General features: G+C 40.6%; 3 protein-coding genes across 5 annotated transcripts in view; 1 reads left to right on the forward strand and 2 right to left on the reverse strand.

The window, feature by feature from the left end:
* Positions 1-10,957, reverse strand: part of lhfpl4a (LHFPL tetraspan subfamily member 4a) — a 47,208-nt gene extending 36,251 nt beyond the window's left edge. Inside the window, exon 1 of one of the 2 annotated variants that reach the window (XM_051415051.1) lies at positions 10,261-10,957. In XM_051415051.1, the coding sequence (XP_051271011.1) occupies positions 10,261-10,666 (406 nt within the window). In that variant the 5' untranslated portion in view covers positions 10,667-10,957. The remainder of the gene's footprint in view (positions 1-10,260) is intronic. The other variant, XM_051415052.1, reaches the window with a different exon arrangement.
* The window catches only part of LOC127371851 (zinc finger protein 679-like), a 395,275-nt gene that overhangs the window by 39,765 nt on the left and 336,863 nt on the right, over positions 1-18,647 (reverse strand). The gene's annotated exons all lie outside the window — the stretch shown is intronic.
* Positions 15,595-18,647, forward strand: part of mtmr14 (myotubularin related protein 14) — a 30,122-nt gene continuing 27,069 nt past the window's right edge. Inside the window, exons 1-3 of one of the 2 annotated variants that reach the window (XM_051414997.1) lie at positions 15,595-16,436; positions 16,999-17,147; positions 17,272-17,328. In XM_051414997.1, coding sequence (XP_051270957.1) covers positions 16,302-16,436; positions 16,999-17,147; positions 17,272-17,328 — 341 coding nt within the window. In that variant the 5' untranslated portion in view covers positions 15,595-16,301. The remainder of the gene's footprint in view (positions 16,437-16,998; positions 17,148-17,271; positions 17,329-18,647) is intronic. The other variant, XM_051414998.1, reaches the window with a different exon arrangement.

Below are 18,647 nucleotides of genomic sequence, written 5' to 3' on the forward strand. Positions count from 1 at the left end.
CAGCGTCCTATGAGGAACTACTGGCAGCTACAGGTGTGGATTAACACTAGAGAAGTGACTGTTTGCTAGGAAACAGCAATGGCGGCTGCCAAAGAGGTTAGTGTAGATGCTAGCATCAATTCTATCAGAACTGGAGAGTATTTCTTCAATAAAAAAGAGCAAAGAACAGCTATGAAGGCTTTTCTCCATGGAAAAGATGTTTTGGCTCTTCTTACGACTGGTACGAGTTTTTCTATGCTATATGGTTAATTGATCTGATTGCCTGCCGAGTAGTTTTTGAAAGTGCCTGCCCTTTTCCAAATGACAACGTCTATGAAGTCAGATTAGAGTTGAACTGCAAAGTAGGTGGTTAATTCTATGTGGGTTTGTCACCTTTCACATTACCCTTTCTTAAAGGACTAGTGGTAAAGTTGCAGATTGCAACTCCTGTCAGTATTTGACGACCTGGAAATGGGAACAGGCAGCTGGAAGACTTTACAATGAAAAAGAAAAAAGTTCTTCCCTAGTCAGAAGGCCTTTACAAGTGGAAAGAAATGTTTTCTGTGGTTTATTTATCTCTATATCAGTACCCCATTTTGTTTCCACTTCCACAAATTGCTATTCCATGGTCACAGCCAAACCCTGCTCACTTAAACAGCAACAAATCATAACTAGGCCAATTTCTGCTCAGACGTTTGGGGCCAAAAGCACAATAACTATGGAAAAAGAAGAAAAAGAGGGTGAGATCCTGAAGGATTGTGTTCTCTGCATTCTCTGAATGTAGGCTAATTAGACTCAGATAACTACAGCCTGCTGCAGGCATGGCAGTTTCTCTCATTCTCCTTGTTTCTCTTTCATTCTTCCATTACTCGCTCACCAATTCATGCAGTACAATGTAATTACTTACATTACTATGACAAGAGTTTACAAGAGTTCTCACTGGAAGAGTTTCTCTTCTCCAAACTCGGTCAAACTGCATTTTGCTGCACACAGATGGAACTTCCTGATGATCTGAAATGTACACCAACATCAGCCACCTTCAAATCTAAATGGAATCAAAGCAGCACAAGTCTGTGCTTCTCTCCCTCTATCCATTTCCCTTTATGTGATAGTTTATGTGTTGGCATGGTAATTTGGGCCGGAGCAGAGCAGCTGTCCCTGTAGTGTTTCAGACCAGGCGAGCGTCTGTTCGGGCCGAGTCTTCTGGCACACTGCGGAGCTCCTTCACACGGCCCAGTGGCCAGGAGAAGCCCCAGTATGGAGCTGCACCACAGAGCTGATTAAACTATCATCTGCACCCAGCCCGAGAGCATTAGGCCCAGCTCCAATGCCATTAGGCTGCTTCCTCACTGACCCACACACACATGCAAACAAACAAACAAACAAACAAACAAACAAACAATAATTAAAAAGATAAAGATGATTTCTAACTGTTGTACCAGTTAACTTTATACATTTCAGAAAAACGCTGTTAATAGTGACACAAGTGGCCATTAAGTGAACTTAAGCATTCTGTTGCTCACACTCCATACACAGTCCGTAGGTGCGAGCGAGCATCATCCTGGACATTAGCCAAAAGTGACATACACTAGACTGAATGCTAGAAAAACATTAAAGCGTCACAGTAACGTTACTTTCTGCAATGTTCCTATATTTCATTTGGACCATTGAGTCCATGCTACTACCTAGCTAACCTTTTATAAATCATATGCAGTCGACACCCTCCCCCTCCTAATCTCTCTCCTAGACCCCTTATCATCCCTCTGTACATGACCCTCATTCAATCTTACCAGAATCTTCTCATTAATCTGAATAAACTCGTTTTTATACAACACAAATGGCATGGTCTTCGTTAGTAAATTAATGGAAATCATGCTGTTTGACTTTTTTAACTTTAAGATGCAATGCTCAGGTCACAAAATGAATAAGGATGTTATGGATATGGATTATGTAATGGTCAGACTCCGCAATAATGTATCCCAGCATCACTCACTTCTCCACTCTCTTGTTACCTATCTCTGTCAGGTGAAGAGGAGGAAGGAAGCTGATTGTCGTGATCTGTCAATGATGATACGTTGCGCATTGCGTGGAGAATAATCGGCCGAGGCTTAACCTCGAGGGAAAGAATTGAGGATTATGGGTACGCAGAGTAGGCTGCTGTGATGTGAAACTCTAGGCAGTCTCCCTTCTGATTTGAGATAAACTTTGCATTAGCAGGGTGTCAGCGGACGGACACACACACACACACACACACACAGACACACACACACATGCACACACACGCATACACACACACACACACACACACACAAACATGCATATCTTCAATCCTTTCGGCTATCTGCTGGATTTCTTTACTTCTTTAATTACCATTCTTCTAAACTCACATTTGATCTTTGTCCTTTCATGCCTTTTAGCATCTATCACCTTTCTTTCACTGTTTTTACCATCTATCCTCTTCTACATACATATTTCTCCTTATCATTAATTTACTGTATATTTTGAGATACTGATGAAAATGAAAACCATGATAAAAATGTTTTATTAATCTTGCTCTTTTCACAGCAGGTGTCAGTGAGAAAGGTTAATGAGAAAAGTCAGATTTACCCACGTAATCACAGATGGAGATTTAAGAGTAAATCTTAGAGGAAGATCTTCTAGAGGAACCATTTGATGTACGCTTCCAGAAGCACTGGCCATCCCGTTATCCTAACCTCTTCCACTCCACAATGTCTTTCAGAGGCTGTAGCGGGCTCTGTTTTAAGCTGGTGAAGATGCTGGTTTTATATGAAACTAGATGACCTGACGCATACATCGCTATCAACCTGTTTTTTCTCACACTATATCAGCCATAGTCAGCCAGCCAATCATAAATACAAATGTGTACTGTACCTTGACTTCACCAACAATTTTATTTTGGGTTTTCTTTGGTTTGTTTTGTTGTCATTGACTATTTTATTATATTATATGTATATTATAGCTATTTTACCAGCTTGCTTTCTTACGGAGCCCCTAAGCGGACATGGGCAAGAAGAAGTCATTCAAGTCTTTAGGTTTCTTTTGTCTCAGGAGAGACTTGAAGACTTCTACAACATAAATATCATCATCTTCATACTGTAACAATAGGTTTTTAACTGCTACTACTTTGCTTTTCCCCCTATCTTTCTTATTTTAATACTCATTGCCGCAGCTCTCTTCTCTGTGTCTTTCCATTTATTGCATATACTTTGGGGACTGACTGGTATGCGAGGATGCGGGTGAGGGCTAGTAAGTTTTAAAATGTTTTAAAATGTTTTAAAACTTACTTGCGATGGACTGGCTCCCTTGGGGGCAGCCTAATGTGAGAAGCTGGGAATGGTGTGCAATGGACCAGCTCCCTTCTAGGTTTGGGGGCAGCCCAAGGCAATGGCACCTGTACCATGCTTTTAATGCTTTTTGTTTGAAAATTCAGTACCCAAAAAAACGTAATTTCCAGCACTGTGAAACCTGATGAGTTGGTTCAACTCAAACTGATCGAGATAACCAAGTTTATTAACTTAAACAGTTTAAACATGAAAAGTTTGTGTTACACTCATATCCGCTGCCCCTCACATCTGGAACTCCCTCTCTGAACATCTGCGAAAACCCCAGTCTGTGGACACTTTTAAAAAGGGCTTAAAACTTTCTTGTTCGGGCAGGCGTTCTTAAGTTGTCCTTAGATTTTCTGTTTTTCTTATCACTTGTAATATTATTGGTTGCTGATTTTAATGTGTTATTGCCCTTAGTTTTTTTTGTTATTTTGTTTCTTGGTTTCTGTAGCACTTTGAGATTCTTTTATGAAAAGTGCTTTACAAATAAAATTTAGTATTATTATTATTATTATTATTATTATTATATGCTGCATTTCTCCAAACTTATTTAAAATGTGTGAACAGAATTTATGTGAATAAAGTCACTTAAATGCATCTTCTTTATACAAATGTTACCACCAAGTTGAATTTACTTACTTTATTTAGTTTTCCTTCACTAAAGCAATTTATTACATTACCTATCAAAACAGCTGACATACAATAAAAACAGAATTTATTATTATTAAAATCCTAATCTATAAAATGCTGACATACTTTTCATGATATAAAGTCAATTTAAAGAAAATGAGTCAATGGAACAAACTGGAATCACCAAATCTTAAAATACTGTTTCATTTGTGTGGATGAGTTACTAATTTACTTCTTTTATTAAGATGAAATTGGTGCATATGTGTGTATGTATTGCCAGAAACAATGTTGCCTTTATTCAGGATAACTGTAAAGATATGGTTCAATATTGGGACAATATTTTGGGACATTCGATGCTAATCTCTTTTTAATTTGTCATAGTATGTCAGACTTCCATCCATGCATTACCGTTACGATCCACCACCCGGAGCTCATGGCCTTACTTTTCAACTTGCTACAAAAAGGTCACTCTAGTTCCAGCATCAGCACTGAATGTTGGCATCAGATGTAAATCTTGCCCTGCAGGATCACACAATATAGATGTTTATGAGAGGAGACTGAGTTGATAAATGACACCAGTACCACAAATGCCACAGAGAAAAGGAAAGGAGGTGAGGGGATTCAATGATTAAAAACCAGGCTCTCCCTGCAGATGTTGCAGATGTTCCCAGCAGAAGTCTAGAATAAGGCAGAATCCAGAAACATGATCAGCACACTTTGCCTCTCTGCTGCAGCCCTCCTCCTCTTTTGTCTCTCCAGCAGTAGATAGAAGCCAGTTTACTGCACTGCCTCTGTGTATCAGTGGAAAGCTCTCTCTCCTACACAACACAGACACAAAGGCTGCACTGCTGCCGCCACTAAGGCTGCTACCACAGGACCGTGACTCTGTGAGGCATTTACCAATACTGAGGCGAAAGAGCAGCGTCCTCGTTGCTGCAGAGAGATATTTTGTAGGCAGAAGAGCATTCTATACTGTTAATATGCATGCCTTTCTCACTGTTGTTTCCTACAGCCTTTCTCTCTTGACTCTCTCAGGTACTCCTGATAGGGGATGATTGGTTGTTGGCCCCATCTCCATAGTTAAGGGAGGTTGGAGAAGCAGGAGCTCTCTCTCCCAGACTCAGCCAGCTGATCTAACTTTTGGTGGATTCAGGTTGTTGTAGGATAGTAGGAAAATGCCTCTATGAAACAAAAAGATCTATGGAAAGCTTTGGAAAAAATGCACACAAGTGCTATGGTGTGAGCTGAGGGAGTGCAGTGCCAGCATGAAACACACAGAACTTCAACCGCAGCAACACTCAATCTCACTCCTTTCCCAGCCACACAGGCCTCAGGGCTTCACTCTACTTGTTTGATGAAGTGGAGGTTTTTGCTGAGTTTGTAAAAAAAAAGAAAAAAAGGAAACGTGGCTCGAACACTAAAAGTAAAATCATTGTAACTATTCGATTATTTCTCCAGCGTCCAGGCACTGAAGACTCGAGACTGGACTCAAAATCAGAGCTAAAATCAAATCATCCTTGTGTGATGCAGTGAATCAGCATGAAACAGTTTCAAGTAAGGGCAGCATATCGGCAGTGAAGCGTGCAGGGGAAACTATGGTGGCCACAAAATTCCAGTGTTTGGTTTGTCCGTACTGGGCTACTGTAGAAACATGGCAGTTTAACATGACTTCATGGAAGGCGACCTTAGGGGTCTGTAGATAAAAACAGCTCATTCTAAGGTAACAAAACAACAATTCTTATTTTCAAGTGATTATACACTAATAAAAAACATACCTATGAATATTATATTCCATTTCTGACAATAGATCCTCCTAAATGTTACACACTGGACCAATAAATAATAATCTAAATACCATTTTCTTCACAGAAATGAACAAAATTCTGAGATATATGCGTAGTTGTATATTTTGAAAGTTTTCTTACCCCTCTAAAATCAAGAAGGCTGTGTGCCCTCTGTGAAGCGTTGGCAACCCCCAGGTTAGGAACCACTGCCCTACAGCACCAAAAAATAGTCAGTATCCTATACTTAATATCTTTGGGCTGTGGACAAAACAAGACAATTCCTTGAGGTTTAGGAACAAAGCCATTTTTTCCCCCCCACATGCTGACATGGTCCATACAACTAATCAATTAGAAAATGATTGAAACCATTGATAATGAAAATAATTGTTAGTTGCAGCCCTGCTCTAGACTAGCTCTAGGGTGGCACAAGCCTGGCATTGACTTGTGCAGGGACAGCATGAAGTATGTGTCTCAGCTTGTCATTCCCAATTTATGCAATTCCAACACTGTTTATGGACCCCAGTATGCAGAAATATTCAAATAGACTATTTATACCACATGCACAAAATTGCATGGGATTATAAAGTGGGCATGTCTACAAAGGGGAAACTTGTGGGTACCCATAGAACCCATTTTCATCTATACCAATCGATGTGTTAGGTCTTCTAGTTTCATGTGATACCAGTACCTTCACTCTATCTTTAATACAGAGCCTAGTACAGCCTCTGAAAGTGCGGGGTCAGGTAAGGATAATGGGGTGGCACTTGGGGTGGCCAATCATATTTCAGCCCAGCCCTCCACTCTGCATACGCCCCAGCTCTGCAAGCCACACTGCCTTTGAGAAATGGTACCACTTTGGCAAGGACCAGGGTTTAGACCATCCACCATCTACTCAGCGTGTTCGCTACAAAAAGATTCAATATGGCCTCTTTCAATTAGTCACTTATAATGAACTGTCAGACTTAAATTCTCATTCCTCAACACCTGAAGAATCTGCTGTTGGGGAAATAAAGCTGTCCGTTTGAGCTTTTTCTGGCACCTTCAGAGCAAACAGTCAATTTTCCAGAGAACTTGTCTGCTCTGCACTATTTTGCACTGACCCAGCAAACCACCTATGGGACTGATCTTTTATAGATCACTGAGCTTACAGCTGAGCTCATGCCAGCATTTAAAACAGTCACAAACATGACATGATTTGCTTGCTAGTTAAGGGAAAATACAAGACGGGGGAAAATGGCATTAATGTATGATTCCTTACTTTTGAGTTATCTGAGCATGAAGGAAAGCTTTCTGGAACACTGAAGCCTATCATTCAGTAAGTACGATCATGTTTGCTACATTAACACCAGGATAAGAGAAAAATCATGTGTTGTTTTTCTTCCTTGGAGTACTTGAGCATACGTCTAACGCAGAAAGTGTTTTTTCCCACAGCAACAGAAAACTGTTAAAAATCATGAACAAATGTGATAACATTTCTCCGTTTGTTAGTGTTTTGAGAGGAGAAGTGTAAAACTAATGCGGTGTGAGAGTTTTCTCAGTTTCACACCTCTGAAGCTACTGCTGATACTCAATGTGTCAATAGGAAACACCAGCAGGACCGGGGAAGCTGTTAAGGCGGAACGAGGGAAGACTTGCTTATGTGGAATGAAATGGAGAAGAGTAAACAAGGTAATGTAGGAAGGGGTGGAAAGAGAGAAGAATTACCCACTCTGAGGAAAGAGGAGGAATTGTATTTGAAACCTTCCTACATGGCAGCTTCCTCCATAGAATGTCAAATGTAACCTTTGTGGCAGTCAGGAGAGGAACCTCAGCAGTCTTAACAGACAGTAATGCTTTGGTAAGGACCTCTGCTGGAAATGACATGTAGCTAACTGTCTTCATGTGTGTGAAACACAGAAACTCCGCAGACAGGAAGCTCCCCTTCATAATGTTGCATAACAGCCCCGAGACAGATAAGACAAGACATGATGCAGTGTTCAGACAGGACCTCTGTGGTACCTGACTAATGGCAGCCAACCGTGGTCAAAGGCACAGGGAGAAGACAGAAATAAGATGTGAACATTCTAAATGAGGCTGATTGATTCACATGATTATTAATCATAAAAAATATATCTCATGCATACAAATACACCTACACAAGACCCTGTCTTTGCTGTTCCAGCTTCTATTCATTCTTGTTGACAGTCTTCAGCTGTCTCCTAGAAAATATGTTTATTTACTATTTTATTTTTCCCTTTTAATAGTTGCTGTCTGCTGCTGGATTATGTTCTAGTCCATACACTCTTGTATGGCACACATGGTGGATGCAAAAAGTGGGACTTTGACACCAAGGTACATATCCTACATCCTGCATATCATTAGCTTTGGGCTATTGAAAACACTTATTCTAACTTTTGACTCTAACTTGAAGTCCCCTCAAGTCAGAAATCAGTGTATCTTCTTGTTCCTACAGTGCTGATTATTGAGTCTCATTTCCAGCTTCGGTATTTAAAAATCTGGGAAAGAGACTCAACAATCAACTATCTTCCTCGGCTCTGATTGGTTGTTTTTGTTCAGGCCCGGTGGATTCTTACAAATGTCATTAGAAGCACTAGGAGGAGCCAGAGGAACCTGATTTTTTCACAGATTATCTGTCTCATGTACTACTGTCAGGATATAGTACAGGTTTCATCAAATATTATAAAAGAATATTTTTATAAAAGTAACCTACTGCAGCTTTAATATGGAAATTACTTAATGTCATATCAGACATTAAGTAAACACAGTCTGTTTTCTACTTCCATGCTGCAACCCATCTACTGGAAGACTATTCTGTATTTTTTTAGTTCTACCCTTTCACTTCCCCTTTCCTCCGTCTCTTAATTTCTCTATCTGTCTCTTGGCGTCGATCTCTCTTTGTTTTCTTGCCTATCTCTCATGCAGAGACACAGAGTGCAGCAAAAAAGTCGATGCTTTTTAAAGGTCCCGAGTCCACCGCCACCAACACAGCTCCGGCTCCAGCTGCCTTGTGGGAAGGAATAATCTAGCCATCAATACCTCCTCCCAGATAATGTCAGCCCTTCCAGACCAAAGCACAATTAACCCTCCTCCATCCACACACAAAAACACAACACTGTGTACCATGTCAGTGAGAACACTGGAGAGGTGATTTATGAAATAATCTTGCAGGGGTAGAGAAAGAAAACTCCACAAAAAGCCAATCAGACCTCATCTTCATGCATGCTGAAACTCATCTCCCACCTGCCTTTTTGAACACGTTTGAGACCAGTTTCATCTGCATCACGTCTAGTTAATTAGCAGTTTGTGTGATTAGGAATCCACCAGGGGATTCTTTGATGTCGACTGAGCTTGCGGGAGACACTTGTAGGCTCCACCTGAATTGATACAATCTGTTCAGGGCTCAGTGATAGGAAAATCCTGGCCTAGGATTGAACACACACACACGCGCACACACACACACACACACACACACACGCACACACACACACACACACACACACACACACCTTATACATATAGCATATCTATGACTGTAGGGAAGAAGATGAGAGGTGAAGCTGAAGGTTTAAATTATCAATAATGAAAAAACTCTTAATTAGTTTGGTCCCATTCCCCCCCACTGCACCCGACACAGTCTCTGTTCCAACGTCCCTCTCTAATCTGCTCAGCTGTGTCTATCTGACAGCTTATTGCACCTCCTAATACAATTACATACACAGTACAGCCTTTACATGAAGTTTGCTCCAGCTTGTGCACAGATGGATGAGTGCATTGAGTGGGGATACATTACTGGAATGCAAGTGCAGATCATGCATAATGCAGGCTAATCTGGTAGGCAGATATGGCAACCAAAATAGAAGCTGTGATGTTTGATGCAACGCTGCTGAAGGCATTTCATTATCATAATTCCATACAATTACACATTATCTCGACCAGCCAGATGAGAGAGAACAGGCAGTGTCACAATGATGGCTTTTTTGGGGGGAGACCCAGGGTCTGCCAGGAGGGCTTCAAAACCTCTTAGTGTTGGCAAAATGTCTGGTGACACAGTGGAATAGTGAGTGATGACTAAGATGTTATTTTTTCACTTTGTCACCAAACTCTCAAGGGATGAACCTGAACCCTCACATGAGATTCCAGATACATTTTGGAGGACTTATTTTTTCTTTTTCCTCTCCATCAAGTGCAAGATCACATTTCGGCTCACTTCTAAGCTATGGGGAGCACCCCACAGGAGAGGGACAGAGGGAGGTGCTGCCACTGATGAGGACGCAAGTCCCCCCCGTGCTGTGTTCGTGCACAGAAAGAGCGATGCGCTCATCCAGTGGAGGATCTGGGCGATGGTGACATTAATGACAAAGAGATAGAGTAATTTAACGCAGGAGAGGTGAGGTGGGGATACTGATGCTCCTCTCCTCAAGGTGCCCCCCCAAAAAAAAACAAATGGGTTGTCAGGACCCCCCATTCACCCACACCTTCCTTCCCCCTCAGAAACACAACAAAGTGTCTTCCATCCTTACCGCATAGCAGCTGCATCCAGGCGCACGTCTTGTAGACCGTGGCGGTGTTACAGAAGAAGAAGAGGGCGAAGCAGCCGATGCAGCTGAGGATGAGCACCATGGACATCAGCACGAAGAACGAGGCCGCCTTGAAGGCTCCCGATGGGATGGAGCTGAAGTCGGAGAAGCTGCCCTGGCACAAGAGCTCCCGGTTGGAGTTCCCGTTGCCCACGCAGTAGTGGAACAAGCCGAAGTAGCCGGCTTGGGGGGTGTTGACGCTGTCGCCGATCCAGTAGGGCTGGATAAAGACCACCACGTTGATGATGGACAAGCAGATGGTGAATATTGCCCACAGGACCCCGATGGCCCTGGAGTTTCGCATGTAGTTGTCATGGTAGATTTTGGAGGCTTCTTGCGAGGGCAGCATTTTTTCTCTCCCACCCCCCCAACCCCCCCACGCACAGCAGCGTCAACCTGGTGTTCCCTCTTCTCTTGATCTCCCTTTTAGCCTCCTCTGTCCGTAGGTAGAAAGGGTGAAAGGAAAATTTAAAAAGAAAATAATAATAAAAAAGAATTCCTCCGCAAAAAATGGCCAAAGGTCCAGTGACTGGTCCCCCTTCTCCCCCCTGAAGCCCGGTCAATCAACAGATCTAGATCCTGCTATCTCTCTTTTTTTTTTATTAGTCTCACATCCAAATGCTTCCCCCCCCCCCCCTCCTCCTCCTCCTCCTCCTCCCTTCTTCCCCTCAGATCAGTCAGTCAATTCAGTGGCGGAGCGTGATTCAACTGACGGGAAAAGCCTGCCCTCTCCTCCGCTCCTCTCGGCTCGTACAGGCAGCGGAGCCGACAGCCGATCTCAGGGAGCCAGACAGCAGCCAGCGACGGACGGAATGAGCGGCATCGTCTTCTTCCAGCGCTTCGCCTCCTCTCTCTCTACAACGGGGTCCGCTCTGCTGTGCGCTCAGACCCGAAAGGCTTCAAAGAAGATGCGAGATGCACCCGTCGAGTTTTCCCGAGATAATGATGATGATGATGATGATGATGAATCCTCCGCACAAGAACAGAGATCCAAAAGAAATGATTGTGATGATGATGCAGCCTCTGGCATGCTTCAGTCAAGAATAAAAAGTTTATGAAAAAGGAACATTTGACGTGACGTGAAAAAATGTGTAAAAATATAAATCACACCAGCAACCCAATGACTGTGGGTTTGGATGCTGTGACTCTCTCACTTACTCTCCGGGTATCGCTCTCTCTCTCTCTCTCTCTCTCTCTCTCTCTCTCTCTCTCTCTCTCTCTCCGTGCGCGCAACCGAGGAACGACTTGTGGATGATTTTTGATATTGCAGAAATCTGAACAACCCCCTCCCTCTACAGCCACACACACACACACACACACACACACATTAATTAATTAAGTGTTGCATTAATAATAAATAAATCATTTTCAACTAACACAAACGCCGCTTTTACTTCTAATTTCAAGTGGTACTAACTAGCTTTGTAAATTACAGAAACATTCCGTAATAACTTTTTTTTAGGAATTTTGTTTTCACAGTACAAAAAATTACAAAATTAAGTCAGTGTCCCTTAAAATTACTAAAGCTACTTCATCAAGAACGTTTTTTTTTACTTAAAACATTTTGTTCGTTTTACTTAAAACATTTTGATGTAATCAGTTTCAACAATATTTGGAGTGAAATTAACTTATCTGGTTTTACAGTGTACAGACTTGACTGGAAGTATACAACACTAAATATCAACTGACATAAAAGTGGTTATGGTGAAGAAGGGACCTGTTTTAATGTTAGTGTTAGGTGAGGTAACGTGATTACTGTCTGTTACTTTTGGATTACCTCAGCAACAAATATGAAAATACAAACAAGAGAACAGAAATGTCAACAAGAAGTATTGATGTAAGTGCATTGTGTAAGACAACAGAAAAACGTAACCTTTGAAAAGAAAATGGAAAGGGAAAAATATTACCGAAATGAAAGAGTTTTACCATAAAAAATGAGTCCTTTCAGTGTATTTTAAAATTGTAATTCTATTAAATAATCCAATTACAAAATTTAACTGTAATCTGATTACACTGTAAAAAACTAACTTTTTTACTTAACTAACTAAGTTAGTTAAAGTTTGGCCGACATAATATTTTGTTGAGATGATTTACTTTTCTTCTTTAGAAAAACCTAATTCTTTTTCCTTGGAAACAAACAGTTCTGTACTTGAAAAAATGGTTCAGTGAGCTGTGAACTAGATTCATTTTGGTACTTGCAAATTAAATAGATTATCATTGATGGAGAGCAAAATTCAACACACACAAGAGTTTAATTTGACTTAAAAACTAAAAAATTGAATGAAGACAGCTCCCTTGAAAGTACGAGTTTTCTAAACTTACATAATACATAATACCCAAAGCCTGGTTTTAATCTTGAAGGAGGGACCTGGGTCAAGTTCAGTTTTATGACTTTCCTTGTTTCAGTTGATATTGCATGTACATGTTGCATACTCTTAAATTAATGTGTCCTGAATCAAATCACCACACAGCAAACCTAAGGATACACTGATCTGATCAACTGGACTGATTGGACTGGATTATAGCTCCAATAGCTAACTTTTATAAAAATCACTATATCCTGACAGTAGTACATGAGACAGAAAATCTGTGAAAAAATGAGGTTCCTCTGGCTCCTCCTAGAGCTCCTAATGGTATTTGTAAGAATCCACCGGGCCTGAATGAAAACAGCCAGTGAGAATGGAGAAAGATAGTTGATTGTTGAGTCTCATTTCCAGGTTGTCAAATATTGATGCTGGGAATTAGACTCAACAGTCAACTTCAGTCTTCAAGCCACCAACCCAAAGCGTCTTTCTTTATTGACTCTAAATAAAGTGTGCAGTTTTAATATTAAAATTGTTTATATTTGTGTGTGTGTGTGTGTGCCACAGAAATACATTTCCTGATGTAACTTTAGATAGAAATCACAACAAAAGTCCACATGCCAAGGTATAATACACATATGAGATTTGGGAAAATGAAGCACTGGTATTGGATCTGGTATCAACACCTAGAGCCGAAAGGGTCTGTCCTAGAGTTTTTCCTTGCCCCCGTCTCCAAGTCCTTGCTCATGGTGGTACTGTTGGGTCTCTGTAAATAATGTTATAAAGAGTTCGGTCTAGACCTGCTCTATTTGAAAAGTGTCCTGAGATAACTTCTGTTATGAATTGGCACTATACAAATAAAATTGAATTGAATTGAATTGAAATGAAATCAACATGTACCTTGAGTTGCGGTATCAGAACTAGTATGGAGAGAAAAAAATGGATCCCTTATTCCTACATTCAAATATCATAGATAGTCTATAGATAGTACAGGGAATGGATGATTGATTGGGGCCAGCCATGTCCCCAAGCAAGAAGTTACACAGTTATTTATATATATAACCATGTCAGTGGTGGACTGTTTAAAGGGGCAGGGGCGAAAAAAATAAAAAGGGCACCAGCTGTAGGCAGTGGGGCAGCAGCACAAAGAAAGTTGTGATAGATATATGGTGAAACAGTTAGAAGCCCTGGATAAGATTGGTATGCTCAGTTCTTGACTAGTTTTCATTTTAATATGTTTTACATTGTAAAAAGGTGATTAGAATAAACTGAATATTGTATATTATTCTATAAAAAAGATTCTGGTAAATCATATGGAGAGCTTATATCATGAACTTGATTCACACATGGTTGAATACATGACGTGTGAAAGCAGCACGAAGTGTTCATGTTTGCCATCGTAACAGCACATTAAGTATTCATTTAGCTGTGTGGCTGGATGATATTAATACTGAGTGCTAAATTCCACTTTCACAGTCTCATGTATAAATTAATGTCACTTAAAGATTATGTAGATTATTTTTACCCTCAATTTTTTTTTGTTAAATTAACTTGTCTTGTTTTAGAGTGCATGCAATCAGATTATAGTTACATTGTCATGGATTACTTTATTACATTTTTGATTTCATTTTTAAAATAAAATAAAAATATAATTTTAAAAATGATTAAAGCTTTCTTCATTAACTCTATAGATCTGGTGGAGTGGAATGAAGTCAACTCATGTTATTCCATCGTGCAATGCATTTGAGATCAGAGCGGCCACACACGTGCACTCACAGCCTCTGAAAGGTCGACAAACTCAACCCGAGGCATCATGGGACTGCCAGTGGACAACTAACAAGTTTGCTAACAACAACAATGGTTTTAAACATTTAAAAACTGATAAATAATCACAGAAGACATTTAGTGTTATCCATTTTCATCATCTGTGAATGCTGAATTTACTAAATGAATTTTATTTGCACTGAAAATGCTTGTAGATGTTTAAAGTGAGAAATTAACATTTGTGGGACTTTATTTATGGGTTTCTTTTTGACTGCATCCATTTCTTTGGTTTAAGTGCAATATTTTCAGTGTTAGATTTTGAAGTAATGCAAAAGTATTCAGATTAGATCACATTTTATTTTTGTAATCTAATGGATTGGATGATGACATTTCAATATAAACTGACCCAATGTCGATTATAGACCGCGGTGACGGGCTATTCTGAAGACTTCCAAATGTTGGTTTTGTCTTGATCACATGTTTATTCCTGCCTTTTAAAAATTCCACATTATTATATATTTACTTTATTGCTTTTTCTCTTGTTTTGCTTTCCTTTGTGGAAAAAGATAGTGAAGAGGTTGCTTGTTTTATCATTTAAGGACATTTCTCATATTAAAGTGTGTCATGGCCAGTGTTGGGCAGTTACTCATTACTAGTAATACAATAGTAATAATAATCAGTAATAATATTACAGTTACCACCACAAAATATAACTTGTTACAACTACATTTTCTGGCACGGCTTACTTATCTGAAATCCAACCATCCAATCACATCCCTGGATACATTCTTGTAATTGTGGAGGAAACACTTTCAGCAGTTGAAAATATTACTTTATTTGATTTTAATAAAGAAAACTGGATTATAATCTATGCATTAAGTAAAGTAAGTAACTAAGTAAAGTAATGATATTACTTTTGAAAAGAATTATGAGTAATACATTAAATTTAACTAGCCCAACACTGTTTATGGCCAACTTGACAAGGGGAATTAGGGAGCAGGGCAGGGGAATATATAATAGAGGTTGTTCTTAAATTGGCCTAGGATGAGTTACTCTATAGAGGTAAGATCTCACATGGGAGAAAGACCTCTGTTCGCAGCGTCAGAAAGATGTTCTGAGTAAACAAACTGTGGCTGCTCAGTCCAAAACATCCGACCTCGCTCTGAACAACAACAAACGTCATTTAAAGGGGGAGATGGCTGTCACGTGGTCGTGTCAGCTTCCTGTTTACCGCCTGTTGTACCTTCAGACTGTAGTACACCGATTGCGACACCACTCTCCACTGCTGGGGCTCTCGCCCACAACAACATATGCTACACCGAGGTCCTGCAGCCACGGGGTCGACTTCTGTACGTCTTTAATCCGTTCATCATCATGGCCGTGGTTACTAAGGCGACATGAAGACGTGACATTGAGCAAACGTGAGCAGGCCGGGAAGGATCCTGGAGATTTCCTGTCTCCAGCTGACCGGGAGTTCAGTTAGCTGGTGCTGGGACTCGGGCATCACTTCAGCAGGTGTCGCAAACGAAACGGTGGTGATGTGGAGGACTACAAAGGCCTGAAATAGTCTCAAATGCGGGTCTGAGTTAGTGGGAACGACCAACATACGCCTTGGAAGCTCAACTAGCCTGTTAGCTAGTAGTGCTAACTCCGCTAGCAGTAGCAGCGGCAGCCGCCGTGGTGTGAGTGGCCGGCTGTGCGGGCTGGCTAACGGCTTGTGTTTGGAGAGTGGAGCTGCGCGCCGGTGCCCTGAATTCAGGAAGAATCCCCGGCTCCGGCCCCCTCAAGCGGGCAGTCAGGAATAAGCTGGCTGGGAAGGGATGGCCTGGTCGGTCTTCCCGTTCCAGAGGACAAGGCTCCGCGGTGTTTGAAGGAGGTCGAGTTCGGCTAGAGGCCACCACCGCGGGTCGAGGCGCTATGATGGCCGCCTCCCCCTCCGCGGCCGGCGGCTTCACGGCCTCCGGTCTGTCGGTCAAAAAGAGCGAGGAAATAGCGGATTTGATAGATTTGTTTTCCAAGATTCAGTACAGAGCGAAGGAAGTAACTCCTCGGGTGAGTTTTGGCATCATTACTCGATGTGGGTTTTAGCTACTTGACAACCTGTCATTCTCTGTTGTTTGAGCGAAAAGCTGAACTCCCTTGCAGAATCAAGGAAATGAAAGTTATCTTGCACACCAGCAAAACAACATATACTGCAGGTAGTGGTATATGACATCTTAACAATCTTAAGGAGCCACTGCTCAGTTCGGCCTGTATCTGATCCACCAAGCTTCACTTAGTTTCCATACATTTACTGTGTTTTTATGCACAGACACAGCTTTCCACCTCAGACCAGCAGGGGTTATTTTGACTCATGTTTGCTATCAGCAGAGTGCCTACTGCTTACAGTGCCAGCAGTCATAAAATTATTATGATTCTCAATGACTTGAATGGTGTTCCATCCTTACCCTGCATAGTGACGTACTGAATGGGTAAGGGACATTCACTTTGCTGGTAGACATGGGGGTCTGCATCTAAGGTCGATGACTGATAAAAAAAGGTCTGTCATTTTCCAAATAAAAATGTAGGTTAATTCCAAACTACTAGCATAACTTTTGCTTTTGTTTCCCCTCAGGTGGAGGCGATAGAGAAGCGTTGTCTGGACTTATTTGCCAGAGACTACAAGTACAGTATCATCCACAACGCCAATGGAGAAGTGTGTGGACATTACCCACGGCAGATAGTTTTCCTGGAGTATGAGTGCACAGATGTCGAGAGAGACAGGTACCTGTCCACCACTTGGCCAGTCCATCATTTTCAGATACAAAGTCCAGTGCACTCAGTTACCAATTACCCTTGTGTTTGTTTGTGTCCCTCCTCTAATCATGCACACCTTACTGTGGGACAGGGAGCAAAGGTCAGCCTCCGTCTCTTGCCCCTCTGATCGCATCAAGGCAGCAGAAGGGTAAAGTGACTGTTCTGTCACATGAGATCACGTTGTAGGCAGAAATAGGAAATTTGCAGTGATTCATTAAATCCTTATTTCTCATTTCTGATTAATGCAGTTGAGCTATTTTCCGCAGTAGTGCTGGAAATAGAACATAGGAGCAAAACCGTTATTCACTACAAAGGCTTTCATATACTGTCTATATTAAATAAAACTCCTGGTCTGGCAAATCCCCCAGTGCACAGAGAATGTTTCCTCACAGCATAATATTTTCATTTCATATTCTGTCCTGAAGTTGTTTCCCACAATTCAAAGTAATAAACTGGGAAATAACATTTCATTATTATTATTATTATTATATATGTTATTTATAGCAGCAACAGAGTCGAGGTAGTATGTAGTAGGGCTGAAACAATTTGTCAGTCTATAAGTTAATGGACAGAAATGTAATTGATGAAAATATCAAGTAATTTATCAATGCTCTGGTTCTTGCCAGGAGTGGGCAATTAGGATCCATTTGGATGATATGGTTATCTCCCATTCAATGCTATCATGATACTTTGGTGCTGATTTGATATATGATATTGTTTATGATTTTGGTTATCTTTTTTAACACTAGACCGTGGGAAAAAAGCTAAATCATACACTTTTAGAGACTGTATATCATCTATCATATTTCCAAAAACAATGCACATCACATGTCAGTCAGTCTCAGAGTTTTATTTCAGCAGCATCACAGCCATTCTACTTATAAAAGTGGCAAATAAAATACTTTTTGAAGTAAACCGCTACATTTAGCTGTTGCTCTGCTGATTAAGTTAATTAGTCAGTCATATATAGTTATATAATGATTAGTTAATAATTAATACAAATTGATTCAGTAGTCAAAAATGGATAAAAAAAATAGAATAACAATACTGAGTAATATTTTTTTCCCCCTCCCCCTACTATTATCTTCTCTCACTGTACACGTGATAAACTAAACTTTCTGTAAAATAAGTTAAGAAACTGTTTATGGATAAAATACGCAGAGAGGAACGTCTGTTTTTGTCTTATCTGGTGAATTAGTTACGTTTTTAAAAATCCAGCCCTTTCATCCCTTTGATGCAAAAATGATATTAATATTTAAGCTGCAAGAAATTGTCAATTAATCTATTAGCCGTTTGACAGAAAATTATTTGGCAACTGTTTGGATCGTCAGTTTTCAAGAAAAAAACGCCAGACATTCTCTGGTTTCAGCTTCTTAAATGACTTGGATTTATGTTGACTGTGTCAGACAAAGTCACGATTATAGAATCGACCACAGATCACATTTGATCACAGCAACTTGGTAGGTA

This window comes from Dicentrarchus labrax, unplaced genomic scaffold (genome assembly GCF_905237075.1).
Source record: "Dicentrarchus labrax unplaced genomic scaffold, dlabrax2021, whole genome shotgun sequence".
In the NCBI taxonomy this organism is placed as follows: Eukaryota; Metazoa; Chordata; class Actinopteri; family Moronidae; genus Dicentrarchus; species Dicentrarchus labrax.